Source organism: Leptonychotes weddellii, chromosome 8 (genome assembly GCF_054177405.1).
Source record: "Leptonychotes weddellii isolate Sample4059 chromosome 8, ASM5417740v2, whole genome shotgun sequence".
NCBI lineage: Eukaryota > Metazoa > Chordata > Mammalia > Carnivora > Phocidae > Leptonychotes > Leptonychotes weddellii.
Window position 1 is genome coordinate 96,298,347 of NC_138376.1, and position 22,925 is coordinate 96,321,271.

The 22,925-nt window shown below is 40.2% G+C and overlaps 1 protein-coding gene across 18 annotated transcripts in view; it reads left to right on the forward strand.

The window, feature by feature from the left end:
* The window catches only part of NCOA7 (nuclear receptor coactivator 7), a 153,130-nt gene that overhangs the window by 91,711 nt on the left and 38,494 nt on the right, over window positions 1-22,925 (forward strand). For 15 of the 18 annotated variants that reach the window (XM_081828947.1, XM_006748027.3, XM_081828948.1 and 12 more), the window contains 7 exons: window positions 4,818-4,897; window positions 8,143-8,250; window positions 12,797-12,910; window positions 13,498-13,623; window positions 15,305-15,489; window positions 19,823-20,868; window positions 21,465-21,633. In XM_081828947.1, the coding sequence (XP_081685073.1) occupies window positions 4,818-4,897; window positions 8,143-8,250; window positions 12,797-12,910; window positions 13,498-13,623; window positions 15,305-15,489; window positions 19,823-20,868; window positions 21,465-21,633 (1,828 nt within the window). Of the gene's footprint in view, window positions 1-4,817; window positions 4,898-8,142; window positions 8,251-10,986; window positions 11,267-12,793; window positions 12,911-13,497; window positions 13,624-15,304; window positions 15,490-19,822; window positions 20,869-21,464; window positions 21,634-22,925 lie in introns of those variants that run through there. The other 3 variants (XM_081828950.1, XM_081828951.1, XM_081828962.1) reach the window with 3 other exon arrangements.

Consider the following 22,925-nt stretch of genomic DNA (forward strand, 5'->3'; position numbering starts at 1 on the left):
ACCACCACTGCAAAGGATTCCTTCACATCCAGCCTTCGTGCCCCTGTAGGCCCTGGACATCAGCTTCGTCTAGCCCCACTGCACAGAGAGAGAGGAGTCATCTTTCAAGAAACGTGACTAGAATCTCCTCAGATGCACGGGCCAAGAGCCTTGTGTCGCAGACACTCCCGGCCCTCCCCTGGGGTGGAAAGAGAGGAGGCACGACTTGGAGGCAAGGCACCAGGTCCACCTGGGTCAAGGTCAACACGGGTACCCCCACATCCAGGACTTATGAGAAATGAGAGGGGCTGGGCTAAGGGGCCTTCGTTTCTCTCCTCTAGGGGTCTTATCAGTTTTGTCACAGTTACTTCCTTATTAGGCTGCAAGAAACTGCCTCTGAGGCTTTTTTTTCCTGAGGCGGGGCAGGTAGGAGGTTCAGTTGCTTTGCTCTGAATGGCTTCTGAGGACCATCTGGCCAAGTTTCCCCTCCGGCAGGAGATGCTGTTCCTTCATTTGCTCCAGGTTCTCCTAAGCAGGGGGAGGGTCCAACCTTGTGTAAATATAAGGGTCTGAGGAGGCTGAAGCAGGAAGTAAAGGTGTCATTATCACTGGGAGATCCTTCCATCCTGAGAGATGGTGATGGGCCCTCCCCTGAAACCCTGGAGGTGGAGCCCCATCCTGCAGCATGGCAGAGGAGTCCTTGCCCAAGGCAGCTCCTGTTTCTTCTCGGCTCTCTCCAGGGTCAGAAACCTCTCCCGTGCTTCATGGACTACATGCTGCAGAGCCTGTCCAGGTAAGGTATGCAGGACTTCACTTACGGAGATACCTTGCTGGCCATCTTTAAAACAATGCAAAAAAAAAAAAAGAATAGGAAGCAGCATGAAGCTTTACCTTGTGCTATTATAAAAAGAAAAAGATTTCTTTATTTGAGAGAGAGAGAGAGAGCATGAGCAGGGTGAGGGGCAGAGGGAGAAGCAGACTCCCCACTGAGCAGGGAGCCGGATGCGGGACTGGTTCCGAAGACCCTGGGATCATGACCTGAGCCGAAGGCAGACGCTTAACTGACTGAGCCACCCAGGCGTCCTAACACTGTGCTGTTGTGAAGACAATTGAATTAGGTCCTTAGAATTAGCCGGTGTTTTGCTGTCTGTATTGAGTCAGTTGTAAAAATGGCTTGTGGCTTTGATAAGTTCATATGATATTCCTGGTGTGATGTTCTGTCAGTGACGATGTTGCCCCTCATCAACCTTGTCAGGCTCATTGACCTAGATTGGGAAGTTCATTTGATCATACGTACCGGGTATCATATTAAGGCACGAGACATCCAAAGATGGGTGGATATCATGTCCTTACCTCAAGAATTTCAAAATCTTAGATTCTGGAGGGAAGGCTTTTCTTTTTCCCTTTATTTATAATGTTACTATGTTTGACTTTTTTCTGGCCTACCCACCTGAGACAAAGGAAAAGTAATTTTTGTACCAATTCAGGCGTACAAGTTAACTTTATCCTGAGAGCGTCAGCCAGCACCTGTTTTTCTTTTGCAGCTGAGCAGTATGGAAACTCATGGTTTGGTGGCTTCTGACAGTGTGGTCCACTGGGACCAGAGAGAATTATGCACAGTTTATGGACAGGCATGGACCCGAAGCTGCCACAGATGGGAAGAGGATAGGCTCTAGAAATGGGAAGTGCTTACAAAAGGATGGGAAGAGCCTGTTCAGAAAGCAAGAGCACCTACAGTGACACCTGTTTGTAGTGACAAGAGAAGGGCCTGAGGGTGGGCCAGAGAGTAGAGCTGCCTGGTGATGGGTATTGAGGAGGGCACGCTCTGCCTGGAGCACTGGGTGTTATACAAAAGCAGTGGATCGTGGATCACCACATCAAAAACTAATGATGTATGATTAACATAATAAAACGTAACATAATAAAATAAAATTTTAAAAAAAAGGATGGAATACCAGATCATAAGCGTTGTAAAGTACTAAGATTGGGTTTTTCATCAGGCTGTGTAAATTCTCCCTATCTGCAGAATCTAGAGATCTGGAGGTCTAAAAAACACTGTCTCCTCTTCCAGAAGTAATTTAGGTGTGGCCACCTGAGGGTGGGGAGGTCCCTTTTTTTATAGTCTGGAGGCATTTCCAGAGGCTCTTTGGTTCTGTGAATGGATCCAATTGAACATAAAAATGACTGGAAAGGGACTCTAATGACAGCATCTATTCCTTTTTTCTTGGTTTTAATATTAATATAAAGGAAATATTTAAAAGACAGATCAATACCACATGAATTAACTCTTTATGTTTCTGTGTTACCTTCCGGTTCTCAGTACAGTACACTCCTGTCATGTGAATGCAGTGATCTTGTTGATCGAGCGTGAGGTGTGGGAGGTTGTAGGATGTCAGATGTAGAGAGCTGAGCTAATCTTCTTAGTTCATGGCGTATCATCACTGGTCGGAGCTGGGCTCCCTGTTATTTATTCATTAATTTCTTTGTATCCTCATTCCCCACTCCCATTTCTCTCTCTACCGCATGCATTCTGCTCTGTTCGGTGTGTAGACTTTTATTTGGATGTGACCTTGAAAAATGTGTAGTTGCTTTGTGTGCATCTATTTTAAATATACCTCATGGTATTGTTCTGTACATCCCATTCTTTTTCTCTTGATGTAAACATGCTGCAGTGTATACTTCTGGCTAGTTATTTCTAATTACTGGCTAGAATCCCAGAGCATATCTACTACATTTTGCTTACCCTCCAGCTTCCTGCTGTCACCAATGATGCTGTTAGGTACATCCTCCAGCAAGTGACTCGATGATATATATAAAGTATATACCTCTTGCGAGAGGATGTAGGTCTGTTAGATTGCTGAGTCATATGGGCTGTATATATTGAATTTGCTGCAGTGGCTACACCAGCTTACATTCCTCCTAGCAGTTCACATCTCTGCCAACGCTAAAATTACCCAACTTTCTGATTTTTGCCTTGCTAATAGCTGGAAAATGATGCCTTGTCTTAATTTGCATTTTTCTGATCACATACAAGTTAGAGCATCTTTTCATGTAGTTAATTCAATTTTATATTTTTTGTCACTTAAATTTTTTTTTTTAAAGATTTATTTATTTATTTGAGAGAGCGAGAATGAGAGAGAGAGTACATGAGAGGGAGAAGGGTTAGAGGGAGAAGCAGGCTCCTCGCCGAGCAGGGAGCCCGATGCGGGACTCGATCCAGGGACTCCAGGATCATGACCTGAACCGAAGGCAGTCGCTCAACCAACTGAGCCACCCAGGCGCCCGTCACTTAAATTTTTATCCATTGCAGTATGTCTCTCTGGTTTTCAATATCTGGGCTGATTATATTAGGATGTATTTAACCATGAGAATTAATTTGAATCATAATGCAGCTGCTAAACCTTAGGTTGACCTGTTTTGACCTATAAAAACAACAAAGTCTATGGCCCAACTTATAATATGTTGTTGGGCATTTCGGTCTTCCCAGATTTTCAGCATTATAAATAAGATTGCATGAACCGTATGTTATGATATATGGCAGTTTTCTTCTTTTGAATTTTTCCTTAGGATAAAAATCCCTAAGGGAAAGATTACTGAATCAAAGAATGAACATTTTTATGGCTATTGTTGTGTATTGACAAATCACTTTCTAAAAGGGCTTATGCCCTGTTGGTAGGAATGTAAATTGGTGCAACCACTGTGGAAAACAGTATGGAGCTTCCTCAAAAAATTAAAAATAGAAATACCAGATGATACAGTAATTCCACTACTGAGTATTTACTCAAAGAAAATGAAAACACTAAATCAAAAAGATATATTGTAGCACTATTTACAATAGCCAAGATATGGAAGCAACCCAAGTGTCCACTGATAGATGAATGGATAAAGAAGATGTGGCTGTCATATATATATATATATATACACACACACACACAGAGTGAGTGTGTGTGTGTAATATTATTCAGCAATAAAAAGTAATGAAATCTTGCCATTTGTGACAACATGGATAGACCTAGAGATGATTATGCTAAGTGAAATAAATCAGAGAAAAAAAAATACCATATGATTCTACTTATATGTGGAATCTGAAAAAACGAATAAATAAAACGGACTCTTAAATACAGAGAACAAATTGGTGGTTGCCAGAGGGGAGAGGGTAGGGAGGATGGGTGAAATAGGTGAAGGAGATTAAGAGGTACAGACTTCCAGTTATAAGATAAATAAGTCACAGGGATGAAAAGTACAACATAGGGAATATAATCAATAATAGTGTAATAACATTGTATGGTGAACATTGAGTAATGTACAGAATTGTTGATTCACTACGTTATTTTAATTACACTTCAATGAAAAAACAAAAAGTAAAAGAATGGTATTGATTCACATTAGGCATCATGTATATCATAACTAGTTTTACTCTAACTCCATCATTATATCTTATCATTTAAACCATTACTTTAATAACTATAAAACATTACCTCATTGTTATTTGTACTATTTGATTATAGTTAACATAAATCATTTATTCAAGTGTTCATTGATGAACAGTACTTTTTTAAGAGTATGGTCTATTTGTGCCTTTAGTCCATTTTTCTAGTTGTGTCTTTTTTTTTTTTTAAGTCAGTTTGAAAGTGTTGTATTTTTTTTTTTTTTAAGATTTTTAAGTAATCTCTATACACAATGTGGGGATTGAACTCACAACCCTGAGATCAAGAGTCTCATGCTCTACTGATTGAGCCAGCCAAGCATCCTGAAAGTGGGTTTTAATGTCCTGTAGATTACCCTATCCTCGATCCCTGAAAATGAAATTATTCATTTATATACATTTTATTCTTCAGATGACAATCAAAACAAAACACATGATAAAAAAGAGAAGAAGATGGTGGTTCAGAAGCCCCACGGTACTATGGAATACACTGTAAGTATAAACAGGAGGTATAAACATTTGTTAATGCCACTGGATTTACATGATGTTTCCCCATGACACATCCTGTCCCTTAGCTGCATTCCTCTTGTGTGCCCATTAATTAATGAAGCTTCTTAAGACCTGTTCTAGGTCATTTCTCTTCTGTATTTTCTCTCTGGGCAATCTCATGTAAAACGGTGACTTGAATTACCTTTGATATGCCAGCGATGGCCAACTTTAGGTCTCATCCCACCCATGCCTTCTGAGTTCCATAACCAGACTCACTTGCCTACTCATCATATCCATTTAGACCTCCAGGCTTGGTATTTTTCCAAAAAGCAATGGCTCCATCGGCCACACATTTCTGCAAGCCAGAACTTTGTCCTTGACATCTTCTTCCCATGACTCTCCATGTTCATTCTTATCCCCTGTGACCATCCAGCCAGATCCCTTCATTTTACTCTCTCATAGTTTCATGTTCCTTTACATAATTTATCTCAGTTTATTGATTCACTAATGTGATTGTTATTTTAATGTCTGTCTTGTGCCTTAATTCATGGACCCATGGAGAAAGACCCCTTTTTGGTCACCATTGTATTTCTGGGGCTCGCCGGGTACAGGCTGCCATATTGTTGGATCAGTAGATGAATAATGCTGTGCGTGTGTCCATACTGTACCTTCACAGTATGTGCCGTGTACTCATCTCTCTCCTGCAACATGAACTCCTGGAGGCCAGGAGCTGTGTCCATTTATCCTAGCTCTGCTACAAAGTGAACATTCAGTTCTAGATTTGTTTTAATTCACTTTGAAGTAGCATTGTTGAGGCGTGTTCTCTGACTTCTAATAAGAAAATAAGTGCTGTTGTCATTGCCTGGTTGGGATTTTCTCCTGTGTATATATTTTCTACTCATTGTTCATATGCTCTGCCAGCCTCTATATAAGGCAAGCAGCAAGACCTGATCCTTCCCTGGCATTTCTTTTGGAATGGTAAATGATCTCCAAGCCTTCTAGAATCACACAGGAGAGCCTGGCACAGGCATTTTGTGCTCAGTGTTCTGTGAACATCTCCAGGCATCTTTCTGGGGGTTAAAGGACTAGTCCTTTCCAGAAGGGATTTGGGGTAATTTTTCATTTCACTTTACCAGAGTCTACAGTATGTTTTTGAACCCCATAACACCTCGCACAGTGCCTTACCTCCTAGTAGGTACTCAAGAAGTATTGGATTATTTATCATTAAAAACAATATTAACTCTAAAGCCATGTATGTATCCAGCAGTATTACTCACAAGCCCCTCCAAAAAAAATGAGAAGCGGTATTGGCTAGGAGATGCTTCACAAAGTATATACTAAATGATGCAGTGAGAGTAAATAGCAAGCCCCATGTTAACTCCTAGAAACAGGTGATCAAATTAGTAATGCAGCTGTGCCTACCTGTTTGATTGATAGGTTATGGAGATTAGTTTTACTTGGCAAGTTATTTTTTGTACTTGTCGTTGGAAATAAAAGGTGATTCATACCTTTGTGTTTAGAGAACCATGCTAGCACTTACTGGATTACTTGTTTTGCTCCAGAGCTGTGGATGTTCAAGCATCTGTTTAGTTTTTTGGGTTTTTTTTGTTTTTTGTTTTGTTTTTTGGCATCTGTTTAGTTTTAAACATTTAATGATTCCAGTATCTGTCCCAGGGTCTGTGGCTGGATTCTATATTTATGTCTTATCCTTATGTAATAACTCCAGATTGTTAATGTTTTTCTCCTTCCCTAATCTCCTTCCCTAAACTCCCTAAGCAGTATATTCTACAAGTTTTTTCTTAAAAATATGAAGCAAATTTTTTGATCACTTGCCATGAAGTAAGTGCTGTGAAGCAGGAATTATAATTATCTGTTTGATGAAGGAAGACCCTGAAACATAGAGAAGTTAAGCAAATGACCCAAGGTCACACAGCTAGTGAGTCACAAATCCACAATTCAGATCCAACAGTCTGGCTCTAATCTCCATTCTCAGTGTGTCTTGTACTGACTCCTAGACCCTGAAACCTCCTAGATGTGAATATATTATGTAAATGTCTAATATTAAAAGAACAATACATGCTTTAAAACATTTTTTTTTTTTACTTTTAGTAAGGCTGGTTTTGCCCAGGGTAGAAGTAGGGGCATATGGTTGTTAATTTTTCAATGCCTTTTAAAAATACTACCTTGTTCCAGAAATGCTTTGAGGTCATTTTGGTGTCACCTGTAACTATGAATTTGATTAGTCTGAGACCGTTCATCTAGTTGGGGGGTTTTTGATTCTCAGACCAGTGGTGAGTTTCATTCTGCTTCTGCATCTTCACTGGTCCACGACGTCCCGTCACCGCCTCATTCAGGACTTACCTGGGGAAGCCAGTTCTGTGTTTCAGGACAGCCACAGGTCTTGACCCAGGGCTGTAGATGGGAACTTCTTAGTGACACACACCAGAGTGGCCTCCCACTAACAGGTCCCATCCAGTGACCCTAGACAGGGAGTTTGAGATATCGACCTGCCCAGAGGCAGCAGACTTTTTTGGGAAGTTTCCCATCATCTCATTGCCCTCTTTGGTCACATTTCCCCTCTGTTAGAGAAGGAGAGAGACCTCCTCCTGGGGCATGTATCATAGGTTTCACAGATTTAGACAACATTAATTTGGCTGACCATGAGAAGTTGTCATTTTAATGACTGAACAGTGATGGGTAGCTAATCTGAATTTCTTACCAATTTCTTTGCCTTCCATTGTATTCATTTGTCAAATGTTTGAGTACCTTCTGTGTGTTGGGCACTGTGCTGACACTGGGGAAATCAGCCATTAACAGGTCACCATCCAGGAGCCTTTAGAGCAGTGAAGAGACTGGCAAGAGACAACATTGAGAATAGAGAAAGTAGCCCTGACTTCTCTGATGGGTGGGTACGGTGTATGTGTTTTATTTCTTTTCTACTTACAGTTTTGTATTGTATCTCATGGACTTCTACTCCATGCAGCTAAGTTGTGCCAAAGCAGATTTAGAAATCTAATTAGTGGACACTGAAATTTGAAGATAAGGGAGCCCAGATATGAACTGATTTAAGACTTTGCTCTTCCATGGTTTTATTAAGGCTTGAGAATGTATCCACTTTCTTTTTCAGAATATGTCTGGATAGAACTACTTTTCATTCACTCATATCACAAATAGATGAATGTTGGAAAGGTTTTCTTGTTTTTTGTTTTTGCTTTATATTTTGAATCTTGTTTGTCTGATTATTCTAGGCTGGAAGCCAGGACACCCTAAACTCCATAGCCCTGAAGTTTAACATCACTCCCAATAAATTAGTGGAACTGAATAAACTTTTCACACATACTATTGTTCCAGGCCAGGTAATTCTTTTCTTGTTGGATATTACTTTTTAGAAATTTTGCGTTTATCTTTAATGCCATTTTTAATGCTTCAGTGTCAGTTTCACAGGATTAACATTGGTGATAATGTGCATTGGTTCAATCTTTCCCTTAGATCAAGAATTCTAAAAGCATTCTGGAACTGAGGAACTGTTCAGAAATGAATACTTTGCAAATGATTAACATAGTTTACTTAACTACTTAACTATCATTAGTTTATGTTGTGGGTGTTCCTCGTAGCATCAAGAGAAGTTAAATTTGACCTTTTCTTCTGTAGAATGTAACTCGAACATTCTTAGAATGTTTTATTTAGAAGTGCAAGTTTCAGTTTATTCTGCTCCTGGGATACAAAATGGTCATCATTTTGATTTTAAATTAGGCAGAATTTTGGGGCGCCAGGGTAGCTCAGTCAGTTAAGCGTCCAACTCTTGATCTCAGCTCAGGTCTTGATCTCAGGGGTCGTGAGTTCAAGCCCCGAGATGGGCTCCACACTGAGCATGGAGCCTATTTAAAATAACTAAATAAATAAGGCAGAATCCTGTCGTTTTTGTCTTGATTTGATACCTGAAAAAAATGGTCAGTCAGCCAAAAGCAGAGAAATTCAGTAGGACTATCAAGAAAAAGCCATACGATTTTTTCCCCAGGTTTTTAATACTTTATTTATTAAACTGAATGAAATTGACTAATTGTGTAATTTTGCCACTGTCGGTTAGACCAGCAATTTCTTTTAGTACCTTCCACATATTTAATAATATATTCTTGTATTTCTACTTTAAAACTACATTTAGCCAATAAATATATATGACCCAGTCTTTGGCAGGTCCTGACTGAGGCCAAGTTTCCCCTCCTGTCCATAGAACTGTCTGCTTGCCATGAGCACATGCTGGTTTCATTGCTGACTTATTTGAGCATCTTTCTGTCCCTGTACATGACAGTGACATAGGATTCTTTCAGAATAGATACTGCTACTTTTAAGTACAACTTTACTGAGGAAATGCTGATATTTTTCTTTGCATTTCATTCAAGGGCCCCATATGAAGCCAACAGGCCCTAAGTTGGCCAGTTTGTATTATGGTGCTTTTAGTATTTATGTTCTTGTCAAAAGGAGAAATTAGTGGGGCGCCTGGGTGGCTCAGTCGTTAAGCGTCTGCCTTCGGCTTAGGTCATGATCCCAACGTCCTGGGATCGAGCCCCGCATCGGGCTCCCTGCTCAGCGCGGAGCCTGCTTCTCCTTCTCCCACTCCCCCTGCTTGTGTTCCCTCTCTTGCTGTGTCTCTGTCAAATAAATAAATAAAATGGAAAAAAAAAAAAAAGAGAGAAATTAGCATACTGCCAGTATTGGGTAGCTGAGGGGAAATATGTATTAAAACTCTTAAAAAATTAATAAAAATTTATCTCCAGGAAAATCAGCTGGGGTTTCTTATAATCTGGAGTATTGCTACATAATATGTCCCTGATCCATGGCAGAGAACCTAGGTGTATATTTACTAATTCAAGGCTAAAGACTATAGTCACTAGAGTGTAGGAACGTAATTTAGAGTGATTTCTTATTATTTTAACTATGTCCATAAACAAAATATCGGTACTAGGTTAAGGTCCAATAGCCAACTGGAGGTAAAAGGACTGTTTTATTTTTTTATTTATTTTTATTTTTTTAAAGATTTTATTTATTTGACAGAGAGAGACACAGCGAGAGAGGGAACACAAGCAGGGGGAGTGGGAGAGGGAGAAGCAGGCTCCATGCTGAACAGGGAGCCCGATGCAGGGCTTGATCCCAGGGCTCTGGGACCTTGAGCTGAAGGCGGACGCTTAATGACTGAGTCACCCAGCCACCCCAAAAGGACTGTTTTAATATGCCAATTGTAATGGCAAAAATGCCCAAAATGGAAGCCCTAAAGCTTTGTTTCCGACTGGCCTTGTGGTAGCTGTTTGACATGGGCAAGTCCCTTCCTTTTTTGGACCTCAGTTTTCTAAGCCCTGAAATTAGGGGGTGGGCCACAATGTCTCTGGTGTCTTTTCTACGATAGCCTCTGCAATGCTGTCTAGCCCCTCATAGAACTAAACAGTTATGTGCTGTTGGCTGTCCCAGGACCCAGCTGTAATCAGGGTTTTGCTGACAAAGATAAGAAATCAGGGGCGCCTGGGTGGCTCAGTTGGTTAAGCAACTGCCTTCGGCTCAGGTCATGATCCTGGAGTCCTGGGATCGAGTCCCGCATTGGGCTCCCTGCTCGGCAGGGAGTCTGCTTCTCCCTCTGACCCCCTCATGCTCTATCTCATTCTCTGTCTCAAATAAATAAATAAAATCTTTAAAAAAAAAAAAGAAAGAAAGAAATCAAGAAGAGTGAAATTGAGGGGCTTTCAAAAACTGTAGATAACTTTTTGTCTTAGTTCCTGGAGGGGTAGGTATTCCTTTCATCTCAGTAGATCTGATAACTCAAAGCTGGGTTTATCTGCTCTGATTCCAAAAAATTTGAGACTCACCCTTCTAGAGACTGATTTGATGGTCACCATGAGGTAGGAAAGGAAACTGGTCTGGCTGGGTGAGTGACCACATGTAAGAGATGATTATCAGAGGAAGTTGTAACTTAACTAAAATCTTACTATAGACTTTTTGTTGCTTAAAAGACCAAAACCAATAGCAGACAAACTTTGAATAACTGAGGCATAAAAATTTTTTTAGAAGGTCTTGAGTTGGGCTATTAGTTTGGATACTTACATCAAATTTCAGGACATGTACAAAGAATGTACTTTTGCAAGTAGTTTGTCTTGAGCACACTCAGAAGTTACCTTGCAGAGACATGGTTTAAGTTGTTTTTATATTCACCAGGTACCTTGGCTACACATGCTTAGAAAAATTTCTAGGCTAAAATGATGACAGGTTTGTTTTATGGTAAAGAACGTGAAGATCTCATATCCACCATTTACCTGTGTGTTGGAGCACACCCAGCATTATTTTCTGAAGTCAGTAGGTAAATTTACCCCTGCCCGTGTTCCAGGCTCACATCCATGTTGAGGGAGCTGGTGTTTTTACTGAGCCTCCCAGCATCCATCGGTCACCTCTATTTACACTGCAGTGAACTATGTAAGCACAAGAATTATCCCTTTGATTTGACATTTGGAACAGGCCAGACAATAGAATCTTAACCCATGTTGCCTAACACTTGTCAAGAGCTCAGATACAAAAAAATATTCATGGAGAATTGCTTGGAAGAAAGGTCATCTATTCATTCCTCTATGTAAGTAAGGTAGGTAAGAGAGCTGTCTACCAAGACCATATAATTTTAGGCCTCTGTAAATTGCTCTTATGGAACTCTACACGTTGGCATTTGCCACTGATCCACATTGAAGATGTTGTAAAGAATGGTCCTCCAAAACTGGTTATTGTATTAACAGTCACTGTGTCATCAAAGACAAGTAGTTCAGCCTGGGATACTCTTTATGAGACTTACAGAGAAAATACTTATGAGAAACTGGTTTGTTTTTAAATTCTCACTAATGATGTCCATCCCTTTGCGTTGGTTTTTGGAAACTCAGAACTGGTTTTATGGCTCACACCTCAATGAGTGTTTGGTAATTTTGGAGCACATAGTTTCAGTAGTAATTAGTCCTCATCTTATTTCTCCTTGATACTGGTTTTCCTACCTTTATCATAAGGTGTCTTTTGTTGTTGCCTCACATTTTTTCTAGATTGAAGAGAGATTTGAATAACTAAAGTTAAAACAGAGAAAAGATGGGAAAGAGTGAATAACAAACACTATTGAACAGTTGTTATATGATTAGTGCTAATTATGTTTTATAACAGCAGAAGTCATCATTTTAAGACTGTATATGATATATGCCAGAATGTCACATGTCTCATTTTAAGTGTGTTGAATGACAGGATCATAACAACATTTCAGGAACCAGTACATTTTGCAGAAGGAGGCTATTTTGTCAATTTGGGAGATTTTAATACTTGTTTTTCGATAAGCTGACAGTGATAGAAGAGAAAGTACTGAGGTTATTGATATTACCTTGTACCACTTATCGTACAATGATTTTACTATGTTAGCGCTCAGCGCCGGCTTAGAGTTAGCAAGCATGGATTTGTTTCATCTCTTCCTGACGCAGGTGTTATGTTTAGAACCATGCCAGGCTACTCTCTTCTCTCTTCCCTTGTACCATTAGTACACTTCCCTGGAAGCTTCTTTCCTCCCTATCTAAATCTCCCATACTGCTCAAAGTTTCACTTGGACCCACTTGCTGTATATGACCTGCCCAGGGTGCTCACCCACGTTGTTCTCTTCTGTGAGCTCCTGCAGTGTCTGTACGTATGTCCCATACCTTTTGCACTGCACACATTTCTATTATAGAGTATTGTTTCATGGATTAGTCTAGAAGGCCCCAAGGTACTTAGGAGTTTTGCAAAGGCCAAGTAGGCCTTAGCCATGTACTTAGCATGATACTGTGCAGAGAGCAACTGTTCTAAACACTGCCTAGTGTATGCCTGCCCGATTCTTGATCCTCAGCTTTTCTTTCCCATTTGCAGGTCCTTTTTGTGCCAGATGCCAACTTTCCTTCCAGTACCTTAAGATTATCATCATCCAGTCCTGGTGCTACTGTCTCTCCGTCATCATCAGATGCAGAATATGATAAACTGCCTGTATGTATGTCCCTCGTGAGCTGACATCCATATTTATCAAATGTATTTTTTGAGTTATAGAATTTTACGTGTTGTTTTTCACAGGCTGTCATCTGAAATTCCCCCAAAGGGGTGGGGATAAGGATTTTTCATTAGTTAAGAGAAAGCATCCTATCAAAAAGAAACCTGTTCACATTTAAGGTCTCAGAGGCAAAAATGCACACCTCGTTTATGTAAAAGTATGAAGTTAAACTCTCAATGAGACTGATCGTTTATTTGTACGGCTTTTACTCCTTTTTCTAGAGAACTTGAACCATGAGTCAAATATGAATTCCTTCATTTAGGTTATTTTCTAAAAACATTTGATGAGCCATTCTTATGGTTTCATACATATGCACGTGTTGTTGTTGTTGTTTAAACCTTAATGCTATTTGGATACTTACTGTATTTGTGATAATTTTTGAAGGACAAAGGATATTTGCCTCTTTTTCATGTTCAAGTTAAATAAAAACAAGTTCCTTATAGGGAACTTCTGTGCCTTGATTTATATAAATAATCTGTTTAAACAGTGCTTTTATTTGATTTTGGGAATTTTTACTTTCTTAAAGGATGCTGATTTAGCAAGAAAGGCCTTAAAACCCATTGAAAGAGTCTTATCATCCACTTCTGAAGAAGATGAGCCAGGCGTGGTAAAATTTCTAAAAATGAATTGCCGATACTTCACCGATGGAAAGGTATATGGCCGTGTAATTTGCTTCCTTTTCTTGGACTCCATGGAAAACTAAAGTAGGTTCCAAATTACTCAAGACAGGGGACATTAAAATATCTTTCCCAAAGTTTCATCATAAGATTTCATAAGTGTCCATTTGTTTTCCCCTGTTGGATGCCTGGCATTGTACTTATTATACGATTCTTTGTGACCTTGGATTTATCATTTTCTCTTTCAGTTCTTGGTCCGTACATTGCTAGGGAGCCAATATAGTACATGCTTGACAGCAAGGGCCGAAATCAGACTCAGTGAATTTAAAATCCAGTTCTGCTACCCACTAGCTCTGAGACCACGGGCACGGTATTGAGTTGCCTAAGCTTCCATTTTCCTCATCTATAAAATAGGAACAATAGGGGCGCCTGGGTGGCTCAGTCATTAAGCGTCTGCCTTCGGCTCAGGTCATGATCCCAGCGTCCTGGGATCAAGCTCCGCATCGGGCTCCCTGCTGTGCAGGAAGCCTGCTTCTCCCTCTCCCACTCCCCCTGCTTGTGTTCCCTCTCTCGCTGTCTCTTGCTCTCTGTCAAATAAATAAATAAATAAAATCTTAAAAAAAAAAAAAAAATTTAAAAAATAAAATAGGAACAATAATAAAATTTAATCTGTAGGAGGGTGGTAATTAAAAGGGATGGTCACTGTAAAGATCTTAGCACCTAACTTGGAAAATGTGAAATTCTCAACCCATTTGCTGCTGGAGATGCTGATATTAAAAATAATGTCTGTTATGTTGTATGGTTAGTTTTATGATTGTTGGTGTGGTTTACAAAGCAAATCCAGCTTTTAGTGAGCCTCTGAAGAAAGGGTTATGTTGACATAAAGTGAATTCCTGTTGTTCATAGTGGAGACTTCATGCCAGGTTCCAAATGGTAGGAAAATACATTATTAATGTGCATTTATAACTTTTGCAACCAAGAATAAGTAGTGCTTGCAACGCAAAATTTTTCACAAAGATGATCCGTTACTCATTAGGAGGACCAAGATAAATGGTCTACCTACAGGGAGTCCTCTGTGGCCTGCTGTCTCTGAGATAAAACCTATAAAATCGTAAACTGGCCAAGCTTCAGACAGACGGGCCCACCAAATTACTGCTTTTTCACTATTAGCTTCCACAGTGTAGTTGTATTTATTTCTGGCTGCAGAAATTTCATATTCCTGTTTGTGTCAAATTTTGCTGAATGTGGCCTTTCTAAACATTTCAGAGAAAAATGTTAGGACTCTCATTTGGCACCATGGCTGTGAGACAGATGCTTCCTTAGCCCAGTACCATGCACTTGTTGGACACGTGGTGAACGTGTGCTGAGTGAGTTGTAAGGCGCCCAGTTCTCAAGTGGGAAAGCACTTGGGACAGCCCCTCCCATTTACAGGGAACCAGGGCGTGTGTGACATAGACTTGCAACCCAAGGTCCCACCACAATTGTGCTATGGCAGCGACTGTGCCAAACTAGGCTTGGCTGACTGCCTCCCCACACGGTAGCCAACATCGCATTTCTACAGCCGGTTGTCCTAGCCCTCTGACAGGGGACGCGGTTGTCACGGAGGAGACCATGCTTCCCCGGAGTCAACAGGAGGGCAACATGAGTTCTTTAAAGCAGCTTGTGGTGGTTGCATTTCTGTCTGTAGTGATTCTGTCCTGTCCCTTTCTCCCACAGGGGGTGGTCGGAGGCGTCATGATTGTTACTCCCAACAACATCATGTTTGACCCTCACAAGTCTGATCCCCTGGTCATTGAAAATGGTTGTGAGGAGTATGGCCTCATTTGCCCCATGGAAGAGGTGGTTTCCATTGCTCTCTACAATGACATTTCCCACATGAAGATCAAAGATGCCTTGCCATCGTAAGAGAGATTTCTTTGTTTACCAAACAAACAAACAAAAAAACCTCGGGTGTTTGGAGAATCAAATACAATTAAAAAGTGAGGGCATTGGCAGGAGTGAGAGATTGTGTAGAGGTGAATTTGAAGGTGGAAGATTTGTGCAGTAAATTTTTTAAAAAACAGAGAAATGAGAGGAAATGGAGATAAAGGGGAAGGTTGAACATACAAAAACGAAAGGAGAAAAGCAAAAATGCCAGCACATAGAAATGGTATTTCTTTGACTTATTTTTCTGAAAAGCATTGCGTGTTCTTAATTAATGAAAGAAGAAATGAAGTTTCTCTGAAGGAATGTTACGTTGCCAGTAAGAGAATAGTGTTTTTCTCTCCACTTAGTTGTTACACAGAGTTGTGTTCTTCTCATTCAAATTCTAGGATAGGATCAAATTCCTGACTCATGTTTTCCCTTAATCCTGCATGGAGAGAGCTCAGCGTGGACAGTGTGGGGGCCGCTGCCTCTGTAACAGACCACCTGCAGTGGTGTGAAGACGGAGGAATACTGGCCTGTTTGTGGATGAATATTACCTTAGGCTTGATTATTTTTGCCTTCTAAAACTGAGGGTGTTTTTGGCAAGAGAGAGAAGGAAGCTCCCCATGAAAAAAGAGAAGGAGGGTTAAGAAAGCTCAGGGAATCGATTCATTTGGAGGGATGATTGGATTCTTGCTGTCACTTTGTCAGTGTTTCTATTTCTCTGTGTCCACTAGAAGTAAAAATCTTTAGAAACCCTCAGTGACAGGAAGGTAGAGGGAAAGCAGTGGGTCCTAATTGTGCAAAGGGAAGCTAGCCCCTGGGACTTAGAAAAAGAAGGGAAGATAATTAGAGAACTAACCCAGACACAAAGTCCTTAGGGGTTTATACCAGAAGGTTTCCCTGGACTCTCACAGTCCTTGGCGTCTGACGCACTAGGGCCTTACCCAACTCCCAGCATGGGCACTGAAGCAGAATTTCTAAATCCTGCCAGAAGTACCCAAGTGAGAGGTGTAGGAGGCAGTGTGGCAGGCCAGGCAGTTCTGCATGATGACTAAGTCTGGAGCCACACTGTCTGGGTGTCCCTGGCTCTGCCACTCATGGTTCCGTGATCTGCCCGAGTTACTCAGTCCCGTGCCTCAGTTTTCTCATCTGTTAAATGGAATGAATAGTATTCTTCAGCTTATAGGGCTGTTTTAAGAACTAAACGTATTGAGGGACGCCTGGGTGGCTCAGTCGGTTAAGAGGCTGCCTTCGGCCCGGGTTGTGATCCCAGGGTCCTGGGATCGAGTCCCACATCAGGCTCCTTGCTCAACAGGGAGCCTGCTTCTCCCTCTCTCTCCCTCTGCTTATGCTTTCTCTGTCAAATAAATAAAATCTTTAAAAAAAAAAAAAAAAAAAAAAAGAACTAAACGTATTGATACACCAAGACTCTTAGAAAATAGCCTGATACCTACCAAGTATAAGCTGTTATTATGTGAACCTTTCATTCATTTCTGAAACTCTGTTCATCGTTCTGGGGAATCTTGTCCATACAGTTGAGGCTTCTACTTCATCTTAGTGCATGCCTCTTGGGTGGCAAGGGTATGCAGATGAGTGGGTCATGGCCTTTGCCCTTGAGGAGCCTGCAGTCTCCTGGGTGCAAGAGACAGATGGAGAGAAGTGATAACTAAGAGCGTTGTATGCGCAGAAGTGCGCACAGCATCCCATGAGGACCCCTGGGAGGGAGCGGCCAGCTGCCTTGGAGTCTCAGGTGGAGGCAGAGAAGAGGACGTGAGGCATTAGTTCTGGAAATAAGGAACGAACATTAGATTCTCTGTGACAAGAGGAAAGAAGATGAGAATGAGGAGAGATACAGTTCAGTTTAGAAGTGGATGGCCAGGCAAATAGGGCATTTCTTGCCCGATGATTGGGGGGTGGGAGGGATGGGGTAGCTGGGTGATAGACATTGGAGAGGGTATGTGCTGTGGTGACCGATGATGGCTTCTAATGGAGGAATAACTGGCACATCTTCAGCTCAGGATGTTAAATATTCTTTTTAATAATAGAAAAGGAAGGTACATCTTTACAGAAAGATTTCCCTCATTGTGAGATTGTGTTTAACAATCTGGGGTACGGGGTTAAAGCTGTAGCTGGAGGGAGAGAGAAGAGTTAAGAATTGGCTCCTACTGTGTTCAGTTTATTTCGGAATGGTGCAGATTCCTGCCTTGGATGCAAGTGTGTGAAGACTTTGCAGTCTAGTGAACAGTTTGTGCCCCAGTGGGCAAAATAGAGTGTGTGAGTGGGATCAGTGTGATATAAAATTAGTATTGACTTCAGAATTCCATCAATTGTTTAAAAGTTAAAAATAGCTTAAAATTTCATTATTACTAGAAGTTGTAAAACGAGTACAAATGATCTAACTGCAATGTGCAAATCGTAAGAGCGTGTGTGTGTGCGTGTGTGTGTGTGTGTGTAAGATCTGCCGGTCCTCACCTTCACGCTTCATATTTCGTGTGTGGGACATTTCATAAGTCCAGCTTCCCCAGACGGAGAATAGGAAGGGAACAACTGGAGGGATTACTGATCAGTGTTAGGTGCCTGGCTGAGTCTAGAAAACATTAACAGTTGTGCCAGTTGGCTCCACTGTGTACTTTGCCCCAGCAGTGCTTGGCAACTGCAGCCCAAAAAACAGTTAAATTACTCCCCCCTTGGACTAGGTAGATGAACAAGAAGGGAGGGTTAAACAGGGTCGTATAGGAGGCTGAGCAGAGTGCAGTCACATCTGTTCGTGGGAGTCAACTAGGCAGAGAAGGAAGAGATGAGAAGGGGTCTTGGATGTTCATGGAAGAAAGTTTTGCTTATTAACCAAGTATGTGAAGAGCCGAGTTTCTTTGTTGTAAGACTTCTTATAACCTTTAAGATGCCAAGTTAAATGTGGGGTCCTAAACTGGAAATTAGGACACGTGACACTAGTTTATTTGACTCTTTCATGTCTTGGGGGATGCTAGAGTTGGGTAGGACATTTTTGTGCATGCAGGTTCCTGCAGAACAGAGACACTGTCAAAATCATCATTTAGCATATGGCATGGAGGGGCTCAACACATGTGTATTGAATTGAAATGAATTATGAATTAAAGAAGTTTTTTCAAGCATCTGTCAGAGCCTAACAATTATGTAGGCTACTATTGGAAAAAGCATGGATGTTCCATGCATGTGATTTATAAAATAAGTTTGGGGAGATAGTCTTATAACTTGAGAACTTCCTGGTACTTTGTGGCTTTCTTGCCCTAGTAATTTCAAAGCCAGAATAATAAAGTGTTACCTGAACATGATCTAGCCTTTTTAGAAAACAAAGTTATTTCTGAAATCTAAAAATGTTATTTTTATAAAGGGTCTTTATATCTGTGTCTTAACCCAGTATCAATACTAAGGTAAGTGAAAATAGAGGTTACTCAAAATCTTGCCAGGCATGGCTTAAAAATTATGTTTCTTGACCATTTATTTTAAACTTTGGAGAACATGTCTAATCAATATTTTTGTATAATTCAGATCTGGGTAGAAAAGCATCTGTTGTTAAGGGACAGTATGTTTCTGCTGATAAACCAGTGCCCATTGCCATAAAGTAAAATGATATTGTCACGAGTCAAGAAATTAAGAATTTTAACCTAAGTATTGTAAGAGCTTACTTGATTTACTTTTCTATAAATTTTAAAGTGTAAAATGGAGCAGGTGCTATATATTCACAATAATAGTGGAAGACTCTTGCATCTCCCTCAGGAGTAGAAGGATATCTGTTATTGGAAACATTAGGTCCAAAGTGCTGAAGCTCAAAATTAGGGTTTAGGGCTAGTAATTTGTACAACAGTTAAATGAGTAGCTACTCAGTCAATGAGCCATTCAGATTTAACATAATTGGTTTATATACTATTTTATAAAAAGGAACAGCTTTGAATATTTAAAGAATTTAGGTCATAGTAGTAAAACATTTCCTTTTCTTTGTCCTGTCCTTCATGAATATCAGAAGCATTGTTTCATCATTGAAAATCTGGTGGGTGATAGCTCCATGTTCATAAATGACTTCAAAAATCATTCATGTCCTTCTAGTAGGATATGCAGCTCTCATGGTACTTTGTTTTACCCCTTCTTGTGGCTTATTTATGTTTCATTTTGAAGTCAATTTCTGATTTCATTTCCTTATTCTGAAATCATTGCAACATAAATTTAAGTTGTGGTATATTTATGTTTTAGTTTTCGGTTGGGTTTTGTTTTAATTTTTGCCTTTCCTCCATTTTGTTTTTGGTTTTGTTTTTAACATTCCATGTGCACCCACCATTTTTCCCCCGACAGTGACCTACCTCAGGATCTTTGTCCTCTGTACAGGCCTGGAGAATGGGAAGACCTGGCTTCAGAAAAAGACATCAACCCCTTCAGTAAGTTCAAATCTCTCAACAAGGAAAAACGGCAGCAGAATGGGGAGAGAACCATCACTTCAGATTCCAAATCCATAAGACCTTTGGAGAAGTCAACAGAATACATGCACATGAAGCCCTCAGATGGCTCTCTGTCAGGAAAGGTAAAGACACTCGAGTCTTCTACAGAGGCAACCAGTGGATCTGCCACAGTGACTAAGGTCAGCAGGGAACCTTCTGACACTCGTGCTGCATTTGAATCTATAGCCAAAGAAAATTCCCTTTTAGGGGAAGATGATGACTTTGTTGACTTGGAAGAACTTTCTTCTCAAACTGATAGTGGAATGGACAAAAGAGACACCTCAAAGGAGTGCCTTTCTCTTGACCCAAAAGAGCTAAGGAAGGCTAAGTCCCGCATCATCGGTTCCGCTACAGAAATGCAGGTGCAGTCAGCCCTGAACTTTTCAGGAACAGATAATGACGCTGAACTGAAGGGGGCCCTAGATTTAGAAACCCGTGAGAAGCAAGATATAATGCCAGAGGTGGACAAGCAGTCTGGTTCCCCAGAAAGCCAGGTGGAAAACACACTGAACATACATGAAGATCTAGATAAAGTTAAACTCATTGAATATTACCTGAATAAGAACAAAGAAGGGTCACAGTTAACTGAAAACTTGCCGAAGGCAGAATTAAGTGATGGCAAAAGTACTGAGCCAGTGGGAATAGATATCACCCTTAGCAGTTCTCTTCCCCAGGTAGGCGGTCCCCCAACTGAGGGCAGTAAGGAGCCAGATAAAACCTGGGTGAAAGAGAGAGTGTCCCTCCCATTGCAACTGGCCTCTTCTACAGAAGAAAATGTGAATAAAGGGTCTTTAGACACCTCTTCAGAATCTACCCTGGACAACAGCTGCCAAGGGGCACAAATGGATAATAAGTCCGAAATTCAGTTGTGGCTATTAAAGAGAATTCAGGTACCCATTGAAGGTAAGCCACTTTTCTTTAGTATCTTTATATCCTGTCGTACAGTTGGCTTTCTGAAACTTGTCAATACAAGTGAAATTAGAACAATTGTTTGAGAACAGTGTTCTCTCAGTAGAGCTTATCTTTGCTGATAACATTAATTGGGGAAAAAAAAAACTTAGCATTATATAGTATCTATTTTGGAACTTGAACTGTGACATAGATTTCTAGTTCAAAAATAGTTTGTTTTTTAATTTCAAGGAACTTTCCTTTTCTCACCTTGAATTTCTAAATCTAAAGGGGTTTGAAATGTCTTTGAAGCTATTTCAGTTCTAAGCCAAATTGCCTCATGGTGTAAGTGGGTCCTCAGTATCATTCACTGAGATGTATTCTTGTGAAGTGCCACATTGTGTTGGTTTTATGTGATGCAGAACAAACCGAAACGTGCAAAGCTTTTCCCTTTTGTGCTAAAGAAGGTCTGGAAAATGTGATTACTTCTAATTTGATGGTGTTTTGGTTTTCTGTCACTAAGAGGGGATTGGGAACTATTCTTTATAAGTTAAAGATTTTTCACCATTATTGTCAATATTGAGGAAGGTTTTTTTTCATGTGTGATTCAGATATACTTCCTTCAAAAGAGGAGAAAAGCAAGACTCCACCCATGTTTCTGTGCATTAAAGTAGGAAAGCCGATGAGAAAATCCTTTGCCACTCACAGTGCAGCCATGGTCCAGCAGTATGGCAAACGAAGAAAGCAGCCAGAGTACTGGTTTGCTGTTCCTCGGGAGAGGTAAGGGTGGGCTAAAATGGGAAATGTTGGTCCATTAGATTCTAATTGCACCTCGATTTTTTTTAGATCTTTAATCTTATTCTTGAATAAGACATTTCTCTTAATTGTATATTTTAGAATTTCTAGAAGGATATTTTTTTCTGCTAATGAGTGGTTCAGTTCAGCAAATTTGAGGTCATCTGTGCTGAAACCCTTTTATATACACAGTTGAATTTTAAATGAAAGAAGATTTAGATATTTTCAAGTGCTGGTAATTGGAAGTGCAATTCTGTTAAGAATAAAAGAACGCCATGGAGCAGATCTAAACCTCTCTAAGGACAGGAGAGAGACATGGGTGTAATTCTTAAAGTGCTTATTATTCTAGGGAACTAAAGTTTGTTTTGGCCTTAAGGAGGGAGTGTCTGTGACTCAGCAGCATGAAAAGTGTGATATGGGCTCACCTGGGTGGGTTTCAGGGACTGTACTCTCTAGAGAGATTTGTATTTTTAAATTGCCAAAGAAGAAGTGTTATTGGTTATATGAGTCTAGGAGAGCAGGGATAATGGCATAGAAATTTTTTAGCAGTACATCATTAAGGACATCTTTATAATAGAAAATAATTAGGAGATACTATTTTTAGAAAAAATTAAGTGTTTTCCTTTTGTATGTGTGGTAGAATAAAAATGTCTTTACAAAGATCTTGCAGTTAGTTTTCAAAATTGTAAAACTCACACATTTTTCCTCTTTCTACCTGGTCGTTAACATTATCATCTGGGCAAACCTCTTGGCTAACACACCTGCTGAGAACGAATATACTCAGCAAACTTCCTTAAGCATGAACTGTTAATAAAGCAAAATTAAATTCCAAGCAAGAGCACACCTTCTGGTTGATTAGTATCCAGAATACTTCTCATTGAGGGAGTTGCCCTGTTTTAATAAATTATAGTTTAACAGGAAAAATAGTTAATAGGATTTTAATTAATGAATTTGCCAGTATCTGTTCCCAGTCTTAGATACAAACCCATGTTAACATGGACATTCAACATAATTTTTGTGTTTACGTATTATACTTTTCTACCTATGCCTGCAACTCCCACGGTGTTTCATGGAAACTTTCAGGATATTGGGGAGATAAAAAAGAAAATGAATGTCTTTTATTACTTAAAAATGTTTCAACAGAAACAATGTAAATTTCTGAAGCCCTGTTAAAATCAGCATGCTAAAATCAAATTTTACACTCAGCAATTCCTTAGAGATTTAGGCCCACTCCTGATTTTATAGATGAGGAAAACAAAGCACTGAAACTTTTCAGC